The following is a 20,565-nucleotide window of genomic DNA, read 5'->3' on the forward strand; positions in this document are numbered from 1 at the left end:
GGCATTGCACAAACATTGTCAATACAACAATTCGGAAAGTCCTGAAAGAAACCATCGGTGAACTGAGCAACAGACACCGAATGGGTAGGCCAAGGAAAACAACAACAACTGATGACAGAAATGTCATCAACAAATGTCAAAAACAACAGTTTAGACCGGCCAAGTCTAATTAACAGACCTTAACCTAATTGAGAAGCATTTCACTTCCTGAGACTGAAAGGAGAAACCCCCCGAAAGAAACAACAACAGAAAGAGGCTGCGGTAAAAGCCTGGAAAAGCACCACAAAAGAAGAAACCAACAATTTGGTGACATCAGTGAGTCGCAGCCTTGATGCAATTATGATTTACCGCAAGACTTGTCTGTTCCTATACTTTTGCTCATCTAAAAATTGGGTGGTCTGATACAAAAGGCTCTATGTTTTATGTAAATACCAGGAAATAAAAGCTGAAATCCTAAACTCTCATCTCACATCCATCTTTTGATCTCAAACCCAAATGTCTTTGGTGTACAGCACAAACAAAGGAAGTGGCCTGGCCGTTCCAATAGTTCCAGATGGGATTGTATCTAAACTTTCGAGGCTTTTCCCGTGTCTGAAACCTTACTGACGATTCTAAAGTGTCAAGACTGGAGACTTATCCAAAAATGCGAAACAGCCACATCCTTACAGAAAACATCATCTAAACCTGTGATATGCCTTGCAGCACGTCAGAGCGTCCGCGTCTACTGAAGCATCAGATCTGAGGATTCAACAGAGCTCTGCTCTAAAATAAAGCATCGAATACCAGCCAAATAATGAACTTTAAATAAAAACACATGTATAAATACGTTAAATATGTATTTGGACAGCCAGTTATTATAAACAGACTTCGTCGTTATGTACACAAAGAACGCACTTCAGGCATGAGAACATCAGCAATGGGACGAGTCCTGCATTTGGAGGTTTTTCAGATTCCATGAAACGACAGAATGATAAACTATGAGCAGGCACCGAAAGCTGAACGGTCTGCAGACGTGTAAAATGATCCTAGGCTATACGTCGTGGCTAAACTGACCAGGAACTGAGCAGTCACAGAACCGCAGAGCCCAATACAATCCAGTAGTAATGATGACTTCATGAATTTCTTAAACGTAAACATTAAAAGCATGTGAATAAATAAAAAGAATGAGAATAGTAGATGACGGAAAATAGTAACACTAAAATTTAATAACAGCTTTAATTCCTTCTGTGCTGTTGGTCTTGGAAAGTTTTAAAGACTTGTGTCAACATCACGTTTGGCAACCGTCATCCAGTTCCTGAATGTGATACAGCCTGCGATTTCTCAGATATCACTAAACCCCAGGGCTGGTGAATACTTTATTCTGAAGGTGCTGATGAATTTTCTAGAACAGCAGCTCTGACAGTAGTTCCAGCTGTAATTCAAATCCCATGTTCCACTACGTTATTGTTTCCATAGTAACAGACAGAGGACAGAGAGTTTTGCGATGTCCCTTTAACATGGCAAGCTGCGTTTTTTGTTTTTTTTCTGATTAACTTCAAGAAAAAGAAAAATGACAGGCTGGTGATAGGAGCGACTATTTATATAATGGATATTTTAAAAAAAAAGCCGATACCTTTCAACAAGTGAGATAACGTGCATGCTTTGTAAGTTTTTTGCGGACCACGGTTTCAGCGGTTCGGATGAAACCAAGAAGATGTGAAGAAAATCCTACAGTCTTAATTTGGAGTTAATCAGAATAATTTCATTGACGAGAGCTGTATGGTAATTACTTTTGTAGATGAGATTGAACGTGATTGGTTCATTCTGAACACAGCCACGCCCCCAATTATAAAAGGGTGTGCACACTTACGCAACCAGGTTATTGTAAAAAAAATATATATATATATCTATATATTTTTTCCCTTTTTCCTGTAAAATGTTTCTGATTGTTTTTCTCTTCATTTTTATTCGTTGTAAATTCACACTGAGGGTGGGAAAAGTTCTGACATGATTTATCTTGTTTTAATTTATTATTTAAAAAAAAAAAAATTATTATTAAAACCCGCCATTTTAACAGGGGTGTGTAGACTTTTTGTATCCATTGTAGCCATTTATATCCAGGGCTGTCTAGACTTTTTATATCCATTGTTATACTGAAAGCGATAACAGGAGCTGACTTGTTTCATCGAGGTTCCACAACATTAATGTAACAATAAATGGATAAAAAGTACAATGTGCTGTTCTGTAATTTTTAAAAAAATGTAGACAATTATAGGTAAATTCCTGTGGTCTGAGGGAATAAAGCACTTCGGGACATGCTGATGTAGGAAAATAATCAACATCCTGGCAGTAACCTAACTGTTGATTGTTTTTCTATAACAGCACACCCCGTCATGTCTTATTCCTTACTTTATTCATCCCTACACCTAGGGCACAAGACTCAAAGATGAGTAACTATCAGCCAGTTTCTAACCTGTAATTCATTCCTACAATGTTTGACCAAAGCCTTGCTCCTTCCTGTGAAGAAAAATCATGTGCGAGGAATTTCGCTCGGGATTTAAAACCTGTTATAAAACAGAAACGGCTCTCGCCAGACCATCTACTAACTCACTCGTGTATTCAGACTGTGAGTGCAGAACGCTGATTGCACTGCTGGAGCTTAGAGCAGCTTTTCACACTGTGGACACCCGATATTCTCTTGGATAGACTCGAGAACTGACCCACGTTAAGTATTGCACAACATTGAGTAAAAGCCAAACGGGGGTGTTTGTTTGCTTTGCAGCTGCGTCTGAGCGGAGGCAGGAACCCGTACGAGGGCCGTGTGGAGGTGCTGGCAGAGAGGAACGGCTCGACGGTGTGGGGAGCGGTGTGCAGTGAGAGCTGGGGAATCATGGAGGCCATGGTGGTGTGCAGACAGCTCGGATACGGCTTCGCGAATCACGCCTTCCAGGTGACAAGCATAGCAGAGTCAGAAATGTGTTATTCATTAATGTACAGTAAATTAGCTTTGCGTAACAACATACATCATTTCACATACATATAACGTTACGGAACAGAAGAGCCCCAGAACTATGCCGTGTCAGAGTGAAGTATCCTGTACTACACACAATGAAGAAGCCATTGTTTTATACGCTGTTTCATACTTTATACTGTAGAGCACTATGTGGTATAAGAGCAATTATATATATTTATACACACACACACACACACACACAGTTATGTGAAAAAATAAGTACACCACATAGAAATTGTTGGCTTTTTGACATATTTAGAGAAGCGAACATTTGGTCATCTTTGAAACAATGCCTATTAATAAAGGTGATATAGTGGTGGCTTGGCCGTTAAGGCTTTGGGTTACTGGTCAGAAGGTCGGGGGTTCAATCCCCAGCACTGCCAACCTGTTGGTGTTAGGCCTTTGAGCAAGGCCCTTAACCCTCCCTGCTCCTGGGGCACTGCATCACAGCTGTCCCTGCACCCTGACCCCAGCTTCCTTCCTTCCTATTTCACTTTTTTGTTTTATTTCCCAAACTTATGACTACAGAGTTTGTTGAAAGTGTAGAAATCTAGTAACTAGTCAATTACTTTTCAAAAGTATTTATTTATTTATTTACTGTCTTCATTTTCTTTTTTTTTTCCCCTCTCCCTCTCTTAGGAGTGGCTTTAATAGTCCGTAAAAAAAAAAAAATCTTTACTTTATATATTCCTAAGAAAGTCCTCTGAAGATGTGTGGTGATGGAAAAAGTCATTTAAAATATTAGAATAATAAGAATAATAAGATATGATAAAAACCACGATAAAAGCTTAGACAATCATAGTAATCTGAAAGTAACAGTGATATCAGCTCATGCCTACACCTGTGTGTAATGATTCTAAGCAACAGTAGCCGCGGTTAACTTTCATATGAACTGAAACAGAAAGACGAGTGACGTCATGTGACCTCCTGAAGTCTCCATAGGAATAAATATACTGGAACTAGGATTACACGCAGCCTGAACGCTGGCTCAGTTAGAACAGAGAAACCCAACGGAGGCCAAACTGAATGACATTTATAGTCATTTATATTTACAGTTGGATAATCTGTTTTAATACTTAGAGTTTTCAAAGCTGGATAATAACTTTCAGGGTTGGGAGGGTTGCTTTAAAAATAATAGTGTTCAAAACAGTGTTACTATGAATGCAGACTTTTATACACTGAAAAAGACACAGTATTAGCATCATATAAATGTGTGTATATATATATATATATATATATATATATATATATATATATATATATATAAAAAATATATATATATATATATATATATATATATATATATATATATATATATATATATAAATACAATTTACATCCTACATTCTTTTGAATGTCCATGGAATAAAATAAAATCAGATGACATGAGTGAACCTTCTGCCATCATTTATACCTTTGAATGGGCATGTAATACGAAGCAATGTGATAACATGAAATTAAAAATGACCTTATATGGTCATGGGCGTTGTTTCGACTAAGGACAGCTGGCATTTGCTGTTATTGTGAAGAAACTGTTTGACACCGAAGACAACAGAGCTTCACCTTCGCGTGTTCACCGAGAGTAGGCAAATGGTTGAGAGGCAGGAATTTGACCAATAGTTGCTGCAAGCCTTTTATAATCGGCCAATCGGTGTGCGAGAAGGCGGGACTTACAGAAAGGGGTTAAAGCGATGCGAATATGCGCACACGTCATGCAGTATTAGACCATAAGCACATCATAATGAAATTAAAGCTGAATCCCAGACATTTTCTCAAATTTAGACGCTTTTTTGTAAGCGTCTAAAAAAGAGGACGTACGGTCACCCTAACAAACGCATTTCAGAGAACAAGTTGTGTTCGTTTCTACGACGTTAACTTTGTGCAAAATTTATTTACGCATGCACCAGGAGGTTGCTCACGTGAGTCATGACTGGTGAGAGAGAACCAGAACTATAATCAAGCAGCTGTGTATATTCTGTCCTGGCAAAAGATTAATTTCTGTGGTTTTAAATGAAAAAAAAAATTGTAATCCTGATAGTAATCCCATTTCTTTTTACAAAATGTACCTGTCATCTGATTACATTGTTTTTTGACGTAACTGTAATGGTTACAGTTACCAGTTTTTTGTATCCTAATTATGTAACTCCGTTACTCCCAAGCCTGTTTATTTTCCATATGAGAAGAAAGTTTATTTTTGATATACGTTTCATGGTGAGGATGGGGGATGATGGAGGGAAATGGAAATGAGGCGTAATGCGATTTCTTCTTGCACACAGTCACATGTACTACTTCAGACCCACAACTAACCAATAATAACCCCAGAGTCAGTACTCTACTCTGATAACGCCCCTGAATAGTGAGTGTGTGTGTGTGTGTGTGTGTGTGTGTGTGTGTGTGTGTGTGTGTGTGTGTGTGTGTGTGTGTGTGTGTGTGTGTGTAGGTTGGCCACAGTGGGCTCGTATGGGGGAGTTTATGAGTGGAAACTGGACCGGTCCATACAGCCATCATGACTTTTTATAATAATAATTGTGTAAAATTGGCCATGTTAAGCTCAAGCTCCAGTGTGTGTGTGTGTGTGTGTGTGTGTGTGTGTGTGTGTGTGTGTGTGTGTGTGTGTGTGTGTGTGTGTGTGTGTGTGTGTGTGTGTGTGTGTGTGTGTGTGTGTGTGTGTGTGTGTGTGTGTTTGGATTCAGAACATGGTTCTAGCTAAACAAGATTAATAATGGGTTTCTGGAAGAAGAAGAATAGATTTATAGATTGTGCAGAGAGTGTGGGAGAGAAGGAGAGAGGGTTAGAGGAACAGGGAGAGAAGGAGGAAGAGAGACTCTCAAAGAAAGAGGCAGTGAGAAGAGAGAGACATGGAGAGAGAGAGGGAGAGATGAAAGCTGAATGAGAGAGAGAGATATGAAAGCTGAATGAGAGAAAGAGAGATATGAAAGCTGAATGAGAGAGAGAGAGAGAGATGAAAGCTGAATGAGAGAGAGAGAGAGATGAAAGCTGAATGAGAGAAAGAGAGATATGAAAGCTGAATGAAAGAGAGAGAGAGATGAAAGCTGAATGAGAGAAAGAGAGATATGAAAGCTGAATGAGAGAGAGAGAGAGAGATGAAAGCTGAATGAGAGAGAGAGAGCTATGAAAGCTGAATGAGAGAAAGAGAGACAGAGAGAGATAGAGATGGAGAAAAAAGGGAGGAGGAGATAGAGAGAGAGTGAGTAAGACAGAGAGGAGAGAGATTAGAAGGGGACAAATTGAGATATAATGGAAAAGAGAGGGAAGGAAAGAATGGGAGAGACAGGGACAGACAGAGAGTGTTAAAGATATATAGAGAGATGGAGTAAGAGAAATAAGAAAATAATAGAGAGGGAAAGTAGAGGGGGAGCGAGAGAGAGAAGAAAAAGATATGGATGGAGTGAAAGGGAGGACAAAAGCTGAGATAGAAAGACAGATAGATAGAGAGTGAATGGGTGAGATAGAGGAAAGAAAGGATGTAGTGCATGGAAAATGTGATGGTGTGCCATTAGAACCACTGCAATGGGGGTATGACTCACACACACACACACTCACACACACACACACACACACTCACACATACACAGACACACACACACACAATGAGCTTGGACTGGCAGAATATACAATTAATTAAAGAGTAACTATATACAAACACACACACACACACAAAAACGCACACACGCACACACACACAAAAACGCACACGCGCACACACACGCATGCCCACACACACACACACACAAACACTTTGTATAACTCTTTGTATAATGTAAATGAACATTGAACAAATGTTAGGACATTTCTCTCCAAAGCACATGTTGAAATTCCAGATGTTCCCCAGCTGTTTTCATGCCTTGATTTCTGTACAGTGTAGTTGTGGAGCTCTCTGGTGGTGACACACTGCTATTGCAACTCACATTGCACACTGTGAGCATATCGGAAGGTATTTTAGTAGTAATGTTTGTGTTGATGGTCATTTGTGTGTTAATTCCGTCAATACATATATTAACTGTAATGTGTGTGTGTGTGTGTGTGTGTGTGTGTGTGTGTGTGTGTGTGTGTCTAGGAGACATGGTACTGGCAGGGTGAGGTCGGTGCTGATTCTGTACTGATGAGTGGAGTTCGGTGTTCAGGTACTGAGATGACTCTGGCTCAGTGTCTCCATCACGGGAAACACGTCAACTGCCCCAGAGGAGGTGGAAGATTCGCCGCTGGAGTCTCCTGCACTGAGAGTGAGCAACGCACGCACACACACGCACACACACGATAGTATAATAAAATAAGTGTTAATGCCCTGTGTGTGTATGGGGGTTAAAGTCATATTTAATTATGTCTCAGGCGCCTCGGACCTGGTACTAAACGCAGAGGTTGTTGAACACACCACGTATCTGGAGGACCGGCCGATGTACGCTCTGCAGTGCGCTCATGAGGAGAAGTGTCTCTCCAACAGCGCCAACACGGCAGACCCGTCCTCGTACCGCCGACTGCTGCGCTTCTCCTCTCAGATCCACAACAACGGCCGCAGCGACTTCAGACCCCGCACTGGACCCCATGCCTGGGAGTGGCACGACTGTCACAGGTGAGGACCGCAGTCTTAACCTCTTCTCAATGGCTACGTTGACATGCACATCAAGTCATGTTGGTAATATTCTAATTAGTACCGAGTCATGTACTGTAAACGCGACAATCCGATTTCCTGATTCAGATTCAGACAATATTTCCATCGCTGGAATATACCCGTTTTAATCGGAAATTTGTTTCATAGAAACACCTTATTCAGAAAATCCACTGAAAGGAGATATATATACGCGCAGGCTCAGTTCACAAGGAATTGTGGGTGCTAACAGATACTTAGCTGTAGGATAGGTATTCAAGTCATACTTACAGCAACCATGTAAACAGGAATATTCCGATGCCCGGACGCATATAAACATCATATTCAGAATATAGCTGCCAGAGTTGAGTGTAACGCGATACAAAGTAATGCATTACTGTACTCTAATGACTTTTTCTGATAACGCAGTAATGTAACGCATTACATAAATTGATGTAATTTGATTACAGTTACTGATGTCAATGAAATGACGTTACTTGCGTTACAAATTTATTGTTAAGAACACAATATTAAGTAAAATGTATTTTAAAAATAAATCACGTTACGCGTCGAAGATTTTTCCTTAGCGCTGAATAATTCTCCACTCGGAGCGGTTCGTCACTACGTAGCCGAACGTCAGTAAAAGATGACGGCAGTGGTGTAATTTTATATCTCCAGTGAACTGAGGCGAGACCAGTCAGACAAGGTTTACAGGAAAATACGTGGAAAAACTGGTGTCTCATTGGCCGACAAATTCTGCCAAATGCTAGCGCAGGAAAAATGGATATATGGCGATTACATTTTTTAAAAACCATTAAAGGGGTTGAAACTGAAACAGTAACGTCTTCTCATGCTGAGCAGGAAAACAAGGTGTGTAAATGTCTGTATGAGTTCCAGTTTACGTGAACATGATATGAACAGAGTATAAGGAAAGATAATGTGCTTTGCAACCCATACAGTGGTAGCTTAGCTGTGCCTCCCCTTTTGCTAGCGACACCAAACTAGCCCGGTTAGAAAAGTTTTTGTCAACACCCGAGGCAGGTTTTAAGATAAATCCGACTTTTTCTGATAAATCATACATTGACGTGTGCTATAATTAGTGAAAGAACTATGAGTTTCACTTTGTAGTGTATTTTTGTAGGTTTGATAGGCTTTGAAAGTAAAGTAATTAGTAATCTGATTACTTTTTACATGCAGTAATCAGATTACAATTTTAAAGTAGTAATTAGTAACCTGTAGTGGTCTGAGTAACTTACCTAACACTGATGGCTGCAAGCCGAGTATAGCCCTTAAATCGAACTTGATGTGCATGTAAGTGTAGTCATTGTGTTCATGTCCACATTTTCTCCAACAGCCAACTGCTAGTATTTAAATATTTAATAATTTTTTTTTTTTTAATCTAGTTTTAGTATTTCTTAACAATGATAACCCTGTCATGCATTAACATACAGTATGTAAGCATTTCGTGTGTGTGTGTGTGTGTGTGTGTGTGTGTGTGTGTGTGTGTGTGTGTGTGTGTGTGTTAGGCACTACCACAGCATGGAGGTTTTCACTCACTACGACCTTCTGAGTATGAACGGCACTAAAGTGGCCGAAGGTCACAAAGCCAGCTTCTGCCTGGAGGACAGCGAGTGTGACGAAGGTCAGACACACACTCACACTCAACAAAATGTCTATCAGTTCAGTATTAATGAACTGATAGACATTAACAGACAGTATTGATGTGGCACATCTACTGCTGGTGTGAACAATGGGTTTAGACATTAAGGGTTTCATTATTGCTATAAGTTAATTATAGTACTAATATGTGAATATGTTAGTGGAGGTTACATATTCAATGTAATTGTAGTAATAATATTCAAATATGTAAGTGTAGGTTACATGTTAATTGTAATTGTAGTAATAATATTCGAATATGTAAATGTAGGTTACATATTAATTGTAATTGTAGTAATAATATACGAATATGTAAATATAGGTTACGTATTCATCGTAATTGTAGTATTAATATACGAATATGTAAATGTTAGTTACGTATTCATTGTAATTGTAGTAATAGAATATAAATATGTAAATGTAGGTTACATATTAATTGTAATTGTAGTAATAATATTCGAATATGTAAGTGTAGTAATAATATATGAATATGTAAATGTAGGTTACATATTAATTGTAATTGTACTAATAATATTCGAATATGTAAATGTAGGTTACATATTAATTGTAATTGTAGTAATAATATACGAATATGTAAATATAGGTTACGTATTCATTGTAATTGTAGTAATAGAATATAAATATGTAAATGTAGGTTACGTATTCATTGTAATTGTAGTAATGATATACGAATATGTACATGGAGGTAATACTTTAATAGACATTTGTCAAATATATACAAATAGTACCTAGTAAATGATGTAGACTATGTGATGTATTGATGGAAATAATAGATGCAAGTATAGCTGTATGCAATTTGTAGATATAAAATAAACGATTTGTGATTATTTATATCTACGATTTATATAATAACTCTATGAGACATTCCTGGGTTTGATGGCATGATGGTTGTCCTCTGCAGGTATACAGAAGCGTTATGCGTGTGCTAATTTCGGTGCTCAGGGGATCACAGTGGGCTGCTGGGACTCGTACAGACACGACATCGATTGCCAGTGGATCGACATCACTGACGTCAAACCCGGAGATTATATATTGCAGGTCTGTCTGAAAATATACCTGTATTTACAAACATTTACAAAAACTTTTACATCGAAAAAATAAAGAATTCCAAGATGGTAAAAAGAAAACGTGGGTGTACTGTGCGTCCGACGAAACATAAAATAATATTTTAAAAAATAATAATTTTCAGAGGTTATGAAGGAGGTTCGATGGGGATACAAGTTACAAAATAATATTTACATCAAAATTCAAAAAAGGGGATGCAAACTATTTGGATTGATTTTAATTTTCCCCATTATTAATATCTTAAATTACACTATTTGAATATTTCTCTTACATGTAATAATGAAGTAACGAATCTGAAGCCTGTTAACACACTGAACATCCTGTTTCATTCTTTGTCCTAAGGTCGTGTAAACTTTTGCAATCGACAGTATCTATCATAAAACTGTTTACAGCAGCTAACTGTTCTCTCTCTCTCTCTCTCTCTCTCTCTCTCTCTGTGACAGGTTGTGATTAACCCTAATTATGAAGTAGCCGAGTCGGATTACACCAATAACATCATGAAGTGTAAATGTCGCTATGATGGATATCGGCTCTGGACCTATAACTGCCAAACAGGTGAGGTTTCACTCAGCGCTGTGCGGTCCAATCATCTGTTCAGTTGCTGTCACTTCCTACGTGGTAAAAACTACAGAACAGAAGAGCAAAGTGCAGCAGTAAGTCTAGTGATGTTTGTGATTTATTTTATTTAGCTATCTGGGTTCAGCTAGTTCAGCTATCTGGGTTGAGTTACTTTATAATTGTCTCATGATCGCTCAGAATGGCGATTGCTTCCAAATAGAACCGTATTAACAAGTCGATTTTAGTGTTCGAAGACAGAACTTCATCAAATATTACACCAAAACCTCACAAATTGTGATTCCTTCATTCCTGCAGGTGGTTCTCGAAGTTCGGACGTTGATGAATTTACAGGAATAATGACCAATCAGATTCAGCGCAGGTAGGAAAATAGCCAAAGAGAGGAAAGTGAAGAGTGGAATGGAGCCCAGTTGGACTTCTTACACGAGAACCAACCACTAGAAGGGGGATGCTGACGGGACCATCCTGCACCCAACATTACATTGTTTACTGTCTAGAAGATGCGACATCTGGCATTACAGCTCTATACCTGTATCACGAACGACCCACAACCAACCGAGAGCAGCACCGGATACCTAGTTTCTCTTGATAGTAATTTATTGTAGTAGGGAATGTAGTGAGGTAAAATAACGAGCTCCAAAATGCCTGCTAGCTTAGTATGTACTAGATTTGTTTTGATAGTCTTTCTCAGACTGACCAAAGAGTTTTAAAGTATCAGGTAAAAGTAAAATGGCCACACTATTCACCTTGTAGTCAAGCAGCCAAGATATGTTTGCTTTGTTTGTTTTGCACTGGATCTTTAACACTAATGTAGCTAACAAGTAAGGGAAGCATTATGCAAACTGCATGAATTTATCAGTCATTTATCTGGTATAATCATCATCAGGATCATTTCTACCATACAATTTCTACTACCTTCACACTCCTACCTCCTTCCTGGGTCTGGTGCTGGTGCTGAGGAATACCAAACTGTGAGGACTCAAAAATTAGCTTCAAATGTTTTTATTCAGGGACATCCTTTTGTTCATTTTTATAGACACTAGCCTGTGTCAGAAAACACATCGAGTCTGTTTGAGACACTGAAAAACTTTCATTTCAATCATTCGAGGTGAGTGTAATGATTAGCACATGCAGTTAGCACAAAACTAGCCGGCTATATAACTAGCCACTATAATGCTACACTCAAACGCTGTTCTGTTTTCATTGTGATTACGAGAAGACCACTATTGTGCATTATTTAGCTTGTTCAACATTTTTTAAAAAAAGAAAGAAGACAAATTAACTCACAATATAGCTGACTTTTATGTTGTTCATATTTACAGCTGTGTACTAGCTAGCTAATTCTTAGCCACGGTCAAATGTTCCCCTGATTTATATAGCACATAATGCAACAATATGTTTGGGTGTTTGGACATTTTAACAGTGAGATGTCAATCACAGTTTACAACAAGTGTTCAAACATAATTACATTAAATTAAATGCAGAAAAAAATATATACACTTGCATATTTGGAGGCAAAACCAAACTATCATGAGAGGCTAGTTTTCACCTAAAGAAGCTATGACCTTTTCTGATTGCATGGATCTGACCATTTCTTTAGCTCCCTCAAGTCTAGACCTATTATACTGAGAACGGTCCGGCAGTGCTGGGGAACAGAAATCCCCTTTGACGAGTTCTCACAATGACCCATGTCATGAATAAAGTTTTTCAGGTTCCCATTATGTGCTATATAGAGCTGAGGAACATAGGACACCATGAACATAGATACCCTCCAGTCAAGCCGAGAGGATTGTGTTCACCTTTATTCCATTTGAACATACTGAAACCTTTCCTTACTTGTTAGCTGATTAGACCTGTAGCTCCAGTGCAAATAAAATAAATCGTAAGTTATGCTGATCGCATGCACCAACGGTTAGTCGAAAGTTAAGCTAAGGTAGCTGTAATGCTGGTGCGACATGTAAGTCAACAAGATGTTTTACTCAAGGCTCACAATCATTACTTTCCACTCACTCTCTTCAAATTATGAGACATGTACTGTACTGAATACAACGATCACTTGAAATTAGGCATGTGCCAGTATTAAAGTTCCATATTGCAATAATTGTTTTATAAAAGGTACTGGTGGTATTATCGTCAATTATTTTCTTTAAAAAAAAACAACACAACAAAACAAATCTACCCCTTCTGTTTTAATGGGCAGCATGTATAAACAAAGTTAGCTCTTATAGCTAAACCTCACAACCACAGCTAACTAACGCAGTTTAGCTAGCTAGTTACACACGCTGCCCATTACGCTGTATTATACTAGTTAGCTAAATGACGACTTTTGGCAATCTTTGAAGTAATTCTTAAGATCTTCGGCACATGCCTACTTGAAAACGAACTGTAATGTCTAATTTCTGTACTCAAATGACGTCACGTCGTGCTAACGTCAAACCGCGAGCAATATCTACAGCTTTTGCGTATTCTCGACATATTTACGGCTTTGTATTGCACGTTTTTATAAAATTCTGCAGGTTTTTATAAGAACAGCTGATCAGCAAAATAGACAATTCATCGAGCATGCAAGTCAGGGATTTTCTTTCTTTTCTTTTTTTTGGTTACATTTGTTTTATTAATTATGATAAAGTCAAGCAAAGTAGAACAAAAAAAACAAACAACGTGTTGCTGTTTTGTGAACGTGCCCTCTGTTTTATGAGGGCGTTTACAGCCATTCGAGTGGTTAACGCATCATGATGTGTTTACTGTTGAATGTACGATTCACATTGTGCCTTGTTTTCTACAATAAAAGCGTATTTATGAGTTATTCTTTTGAGGGTTTTTTACAATTTTTGTAATAAATGTGGATCTTACCACTATGACCCAGAAACACTGGAAAACAATAAAAATAAAAAAAAAAATCCAAAATAAATCAAAATAATTTGGTATTTTAGCATCTTCAATGTAGACACCCTTCTTGCCTAGAATTTCCAGAAATGTGTTCTTGGCGTTTTCTCGACTGATTTCTTGAGGAATTTCCCTGAGATGCTTTTTAAACAGTATTAAAGGTGTTCACACCGACGCCGGACTCTTATCGACTGCTTTTCGGAAATATTTCGCTCCGGGTCGTCCGTTTAAAAAAAGACTTTTCTGTAAATAAAATGTTAGTTTTCTAATAAAAGAAACGAATACGTCGGCACGATTATATTTTTGCCTACAACACCGATTTCACACATTTAATCACACACCTTCAGATCAAAAGTTTTTAAGATCATGAGAAACATTTCAGTCGAGTGTCCACAAACTTTTATCTGTATGGAAACTTGAGCATTGTACTTCATCTGCTGCTAACTCTTCCTGTCGCCTTTGCCTCTAGTAAAAGATGTTGTTCAGCTTTAAAGCTGACTAAAACATAGCTCAGGTCAACAATGAGCCAAGACAGGTTCTCAGCACTGGCACTAATTTCAAGTGAACGCAACATCTGAAGGTCTTTGGTCATGGTCTTTGGACATGGAGGACACGGTGGCTGCATTCGCTTTAACTAAGGCTCGCAGGCAGCATTTTTAGGGTGACGGTGTACAGTAAATAGTTGAAGACGGACATTTTGTTTCCTCACTGAGATATGATTTCCTATTTCTAAACCGCACTATGAAGCTGTAAGATAAACACTATGTGCTGTTAGATGTGTTTTCACTACCTTTAAATATATCTTGTATAATTATATCTCTGGGTAACATGGAGACATAATAAAAAAAAAAAAATTAAAAACCTGTCAGAATAATCCAGGTTTGCCTCTGGAAAGTAAAAATCTCTTGCTTGTGTGACCGTTTTTTTTGTGTGTTTCGTCCTGCGTGCTCAGTCCTGATGCACACACACAGTCTCAACATGATAAAAAGTATTCATATATGCATTTGTAACATAACACACATACATCAGATCTGATTAGACACAAGCCAAATAACATATATAGAGCAGTATTTGTGCTATCATTTTCGTTGAAAGTCATCATTATGATTCTGTATTTAACTGCCCAGAGATCACATCAGGGATACGGAGGTGACGGCTGATGAAGTTCAGAAGGTTTACTGCAGGAGGAGAAAAAATTATCTTAATTATACAGGTCTTCTTTAATGCAGATGAAATGATCAAATGCAGTTTTACCTGATTATTATCATCATGCATTTTAGTCATTCATATTGGAAAAATATGGCAAGATTGGATGATATGTCTTGACGGTGGCCTAAATGATTAAATGATTAAAGTCCTCCTCAGAAGGCCATGTTCATGAGTTCAGGGGTTGTGATCGTGATGGGTCTTTAAATGGTTTTGATTAGGGGGAGTGAAAACTTGAGAAGAACAGTGGATTGTGTGAGAAAACATTTGGCTTATTTATTTATTTAACAATAGATTTATTCAATTTATTCTCCTGGGCAGAAAAAAAATATGGTCCCAGCACAAAATGGCAAAATATTTGAATGGTCTTAACAACAAATCAATGCAAGAATTAAACAAATAGATAAAGTAACTTAGCATGGGATAGCTTTTCCCTGTCTTTCTTTCTTTTCTTTTTTTTATAAATGTATTTATTTATTTTTAACTTATGTTAGTTTGAATTTTACATCAAACATGGTAATCATTATCATTATCATGATTGATCCATAGCAGGGCATAATCACATTCATGGACTCTTTGGACACGTCGATCAGGCTTCCATGCATGTCTTTGGACTGGGGGAGGAAACCGGTTTACCCTTAGGAAACCCCCGCAGTCTCAGGTGCAGCCTTGTGGTGTGAAATGAACGTTAATTCATTGGTTTTAGACAATTTGTCCGCTTTGATAATGTAATTAAACTGGAAAAAGGCTAATACATACTAAGTTGCTAGCTTGTCAATAAATAACAGTAGCCTGTTAGTGTTAAATATTGTTTTTACATTTTATTTACAGTCTATAATTGATTTAAGATAAGATAAACTTTATTGATCCCACGCTGGGGAAATTCACTTAGAGATTTGATTAGAGATTTAATTCCTCATATATAGAGTATTTGTTCAGTTGTTTTTATTCTATTGTTTATTACATTGTTTTCCCTCATCTTAAGGCCTCCAGATATTCAGAATGCCCATGATGCAATGGTGGCTTTCAGTGACATCACAGTTCCAGAATGAGTTCTAATTCTATCGTCACTTAGTAACAGCATTTTACAAGCTAGTGGTTTCACTTGTTACATGTTACTGATCACCGTTAAGGTAAAGTACACAGAGACTATTACCTTGTTTTCATTAACTAATTACTCAGATTAGCTTTAATTAGTAATAGTGTTCAGTATAAACTATGTAGTGTAGTTATAGTAGGCTGTACACTTCAACATCGGGCTGTATTTTGAGCTGGTTAGCTCACAGCGCTTAAATAAGCCACGAGCCGTGCCGTGTTTAACTTCAACAGTCCTTTTTGCTGTTTTTTTTGTTTGCTGATTTCTTCCGTTTTTGTGTACATCTCATACCTGAGTAAACACACAAGGGAGTTTTTAATTGATAATGTGGTTATTTATTGAAGCAAAAACGTTATCCAATACCAACTGGACCTTTTAAAACTCTTAATAATCAAGCTCCTTCGTATCTTGTGGATCTTCTTAATCCACATTCATCAAACAGGTGTCTAAGATCTCCTGATAGGTTTCTTTTGCATGTCCCTCGTTCCCGGTTAAAAACAAAGGGGGGTGGAGCTTTTGCTGTTGCTGCCCCCCGTCTATGGAATCAACTGCCACTGGACATCCGCCTTGCACCTTCTATTACTACTTTTAAAAATACGCTTAAAACACATCTCTTCTACCAGGCTTTTTTTTTTTTATCAAATTTTTAATTGTTTAAACAAATTTTTAATTGATTTTTTCTATTGTCTTCTTTTATTTGGTCTAATTCTGTTTCTATTTTACTTTCTGTACTCTGTTCAGCACTTTGGTCAGCGTTGCTGTGTGAAACGTGCTATACAAATAAATTTCACTTGCTTTACTTACCTGTGTGAAAATGTATTTGCCCCTGTAGTTTTGATATTTGCATAACTTTTTGCTTCAACAAAAATAATTAAATAAATAAAAACTGTAGCGTGTGTTCACTCAGGTTGCCTTTGTTTTATGTTGTATTTCGTTTAAAGATCTAAAACTATTTATTAGGAGATACACACAAAAACAGAAGAAATCAATAAACGCTCAGATTTCTCCTTTGCTTTTTAAAAGTTTTTTTTTTTTATGATTTAGCTAGTAGCAGGAAGTGTGCAGAGTAAAGCAGTGGTGTTGGAGTTTTGGGTATATGTCCCAATATGAGCGAGTTGACATTTCTATGTGGCACTTGAACACAATAACCTGATCTAAGTGTTTTTTTTTGTTTGTTTTTTTTTCCTGCAGCAATGTATTCCAGGACAGTCAAGGAAACGAATGACAAGAAGGAAGATATCGTTCCTGAGCTATCCATAAAGTTTAGGATCTCTAGGATGATGTCTAGGATGATGTCTAGGATCTCTACGATAACGTCTAGGATCTTTAGGATAATGTCTTTCAATGAAGTGGGCCCGGACATTCAGTGGTGTGCAATTCTAGGCTTTTTGACACTAGTCCTTGTGTGTGAGTCATGTTCCAAAAATGTTTAAATCAAGTTCATTAAGGCCATATTCCACACCACTGCAAGAGAAACTCGGCTAACTTTGTATTGCAGTGACACGAATGCAGTGTGTGGAGTGTAGAAGTGTGCGCGTTTCCACGCTTCTGACAGTCTTCTCTGTTTCTCTGCAGGCATTTACTACATTCTCTGCCCCAGCATTGCATTCTTATGGGTATGAGGATAAACACATTTTTACACCTATACGTTCCTCTAGTGAATGAAAGCCCATTATATGTGGATAAGTGTGACTAACCTGCCTTTGATGTTTTGACTGACAGAACGTCATGACTACCGTGATCAGCGTGATGTCTTCTCACATATCCCATCATGTGGCTGAGCAACACGGCGAATTGAAGAACACCTTTTCTGAAGTGATGAAGTGGACACAGCAGAGGACACGCCGGGTAACGAGATCAATATTTGTAAAAAAAAAAAAAAAAAAAAAAAAAAAAAAAAAAAAAAACGCCGATTCATCACACGCCTAACACACCTTTTTATTGCTGTATGGAGATATGGGGCAAATTTATGGAGATCTGCAGTCCCTATTTAAAAATGTATATTTTTTAAAGAACCAGAGAGTGTGTTCCAATTATAGGGAGCGTGCAGGCATCATGGGAATATGTAGATAGATACGTGTGGGTTTTTTTTTTTTTTTGGATTTGCAGAAGAGAAGTCCAGAGAAGTCTGGACTGACCTTCTCAGCATGTTGCTGCAGATCAGGAAAAGCGAATGAATGAATGAATGAATGAATGATGTGTCTTTGACCTGACATGAGCTCTGTCTTTGCGCTCCATAGGAAGAGATGGATTTTTTCAGACAGGAGTTTCTGAAACAGGAAGACATGATACAGGTAAGAACGACATCACTGAAGATCACTGTGCTCTTACATTATGTGAAACAATGCCTACAGTTTTCAGATGTATAATGCATGACGTGATCCTCTTCTTACAGTCGCTTAGATCTGATGTGAAAGACCTTCGATTCCTTCTAGAAGATGCCACAAGGAGCATGAAAGAGTTGCAGGTACAGATAGAACTTCATGCTGCACCTAGCACTGGGTCGGAACAAATAACCCAGCATTTTTTTTTTAAAGTGTGAGGAGAAATAAGGATTTGGGTTACTGAGTATGTTTGACCCAAGCTCTTGTTGTTTTTCCTATAGATTCAGATGGCCCGTTTGATAAAGGAGTATTCTGAGAACCAGAAAGACATGGCACAGGTAAGAACACCATCACTGAACATCACTGAACTATACTCTTACTCTGTGAACATTGTTCAGATGTGAAATATAGGATGTAATCCTCTTCTTACAGCTACTCATGTCTGATGTGCACACGCTGAAACTTTTTAAAGTAGATGCCGCAACCAAACTGACAGATTTACAGGTACGAATAGGGAGGAGATGGAAGATGGAGGAATTTTTTTTATTCATTTCAAAAATACATATTCATATATGTGTATGTGTGTGTGTCTGTCTTTTTCAGAAAGAGCTACACATTTTAAAGAACGATGGAACAAGAATGACAGACAAGTCTTCAGATACACAACCTCTCCTCGATCATAACAGATGATGGAGGAGAAATGGCAGGTTTTATAACACACACACACACACACACACACACACACACACACACACACACACACACCATGGGCGTAATCACGCATTCTTTGGGGGGTCGTGACCCCCCCAATGTTGAGGAAATACCAATTTGTCCCCCCAATATACAGTATAAAATATTTTCTATATGTCCCCCCTTTAATGAACCCTGCCAACGGATCTGTCTTTTCTTCATCTATTCTATTTATTTACGTCTGTTCCTTTTTAATATATTTCCGTTTGTTAAGGAAAATAGATGTGTGTCTCCACTCCAATTGTACACTTGTTTGCGCCCATACTCAACGCAAGTTCGTTGATATATTTTAACAGCTCAGTCTGAAAGAAATGGAGACAGCAGCCATGCGTAGAAAAGTGCAGCAGAGCATACGAGCTTTTTTCCCCAGACATAAGTAACTAGATACCTAAATAGTAGATGACCTTAGCTTAGTATAGAAGGCATCATACCATGGCTTGGTTGTTCTTAAGAACGTCAATTAACTTTTGATATTTGCACACACACGAAGTAGGCTAGGCTAACGTCAGTTGAAGTTTTTGACCATTAACGTTGCATTCACTTGCGTATCCTCCCGCCGAGTTCGTTGTGAACCCTCACGTTGTGACGGACTGTTATAAATGTGAGTGAAAGTGAGGAAAGTTGCACAGCATGTTGTTCCTTTACAATACATTTGGGCTAAGGACAACTAAGTGGACCCCCCTAATGTCCATACCATGGTTACACCCTTGACACACACCAAACATCACACGCACACAGGTGTAATAGATGATGAATACAAAGACAGATGAATAGATAAAGTCACTGTGTAGTGTTTGACTGAAGTGTGTATTACCTCTGCAGGGAATGCACCAGGAGTCTGAGAAGGGAAAGGTGTTAGGGACATTTGTCTACAACTACGACGGAAATCCCATTCAGACCTTTTTCTTTGAAGCCGTCACCATTTTTTTTCGGCAAGCAATTCATTATACAAAGATATTTCTCCTTTCCCTGAACCCTGAGAATGACCATATAACTCATTTAAAAAAAAAAAAAAGAAAATATTTAATTAGATAAATAAAACTAGGTATTAACAGGAACTTTACACATACACATCTAAACACATCACACCATCCAGAAAGATAAACAGTACATTAATACAGGTTTGAAATGCTAAATAAAGATGAATAATGCGACTGTTTCCAGAAATTTCTTTCCGCGCTCAACCCAGTTTGATTTCACCAATATCAATGTGCATGGGTAATCAGAGAAGAAACAGATATAAATTGGGCTAATTTTTTTAATCTGAGGAGTGTTCATAAAAAAAAGGAGCCAGATTAAGAGGCTAGATATTATCATGCTGTTTCGATACAGTGGGACATTTTAGTTTACACAACTGCCTGAAGTGAAAAGTTCGACTAGAGCTGAA

At 38.0% G+C, this 20,565-nt stretch overlaps 2 protein-coding genes across 5 annotated transcripts in view; both read left to right on the forward strand.

Annotated features, from left to right (window-relative positions):
* Window positions 1-13,722, forward strand: part of loxl2a (lysyl oxidase-like 2a) — a 49,987-nt gene extending 36,265 nt beyond the window's left edge. For all 3 annotated transcript variants that reach the window (XM_053686648.1, XM_053686647.1, XM_053686646.1), the window contains 7 exons: window positions 2,762-2,929; window positions 7,071-7,236; window positions 7,343-7,583; window positions 9,125-9,240; window positions 10,177-10,313; window positions 10,784-10,895; window positions 11,214-13,722. In XM_053686648.1, coding sequence (XP_053542623.1) covers window positions 2,762-2,929; window positions 7,071-7,236; window positions 7,343-7,583; window positions 9,125-9,240; window positions 10,177-10,313; window positions 10,784-10,895; window positions 11,214-11,281 — 1,008 coding nt within the window. In that variant the 3' untranslated portion in view covers window positions 11,282-13,722. The remainder of the gene's footprint in view (window positions 1-2,761; window positions 2,930-7,070; window positions 7,237-7,342; window positions 7,584-9,124; window positions 9,241-10,176; window positions 10,314-10,783; window positions 10,896-11,213) is intronic.
* Window positions 13,723-16,052: 2,330 nt separating this feature from the next.
* On the forward strand, window positions 16,053-20,200 carry LOC108276768 (uncharacterized). 2 transcript variants are annotated; one of them, XM_017488689.3, is made up of 10 exons: window positions 16,053-16,141; window positions 17,296-17,511; window positions 17,680-17,720; window positions 17,827-17,952; window positions 18,345-18,398; window positions 18,500-18,571; window positions 18,710-18,766; window positions 18,861-18,932; window positions 19,032-19,135; window positions 20,001-20,200. In XM_017488689.3, exons 2-9 carry the CDS (start codon window positions 17,298-17,300, stop codon window positions 19,116-19,118), a joined length of 723 nt encoding a protein of 240 aa, XP_017344178.1. In that variant the 5' UTR covers window positions 16,053-16,141; window positions 17,296-17,297; the 3' UTR covers window positions 19,119-19,135; window positions 20,001-20,200. The 2 variants fall into 2 exon arrangements, with proteins under 2 accessions (XP_017344178.1, XP_017344177.1); XM_017488688.3 differs by having other exon boundaries at window positions 19,032-19,131.
* Window positions 20,201-20,565: the final 365 nt, after the last annotated feature.

Source organism: Ictalurus punctatus, chromosome 16 (genome assembly GCF_001660625.3).
Source record: "Ictalurus punctatus breed USDA103 chromosome 16, Coco_2.0, whole genome shotgun sequence".
In the NCBI taxonomy this organism is placed as follows: domain Eukaryota; kingdom Metazoa; phylum Chordata; class Actinopteri; order Siluriformes; family Ictaluridae; genus Ictalurus; species Ictalurus punctatus.

Excerpts from the sequence above, each read along its gene's own strand:
- LOC108276768 (XM_017488689.3), top strand. The coding sequence starts at position 17,298 with ATGTATTCCAGGACAGTCAAGGAAACGAATGACAAGAAGGAAGATATC. Across the intron at positions 17,953-18,344 it reads CACAGCAGAGGACACGCCGG|GAAGAGATGGATTTTTTCAG; the intron begins GTAACGAGATCA and ends TGCGCTCCATAG. Across the intron at positions 18,399-18,499 it reads AACAGGAAGACATGATACAG|TCGCTTAGATCTGATGTGAA; the intron begins GTAAGAACGACA and ends CTCTTCTTACAG.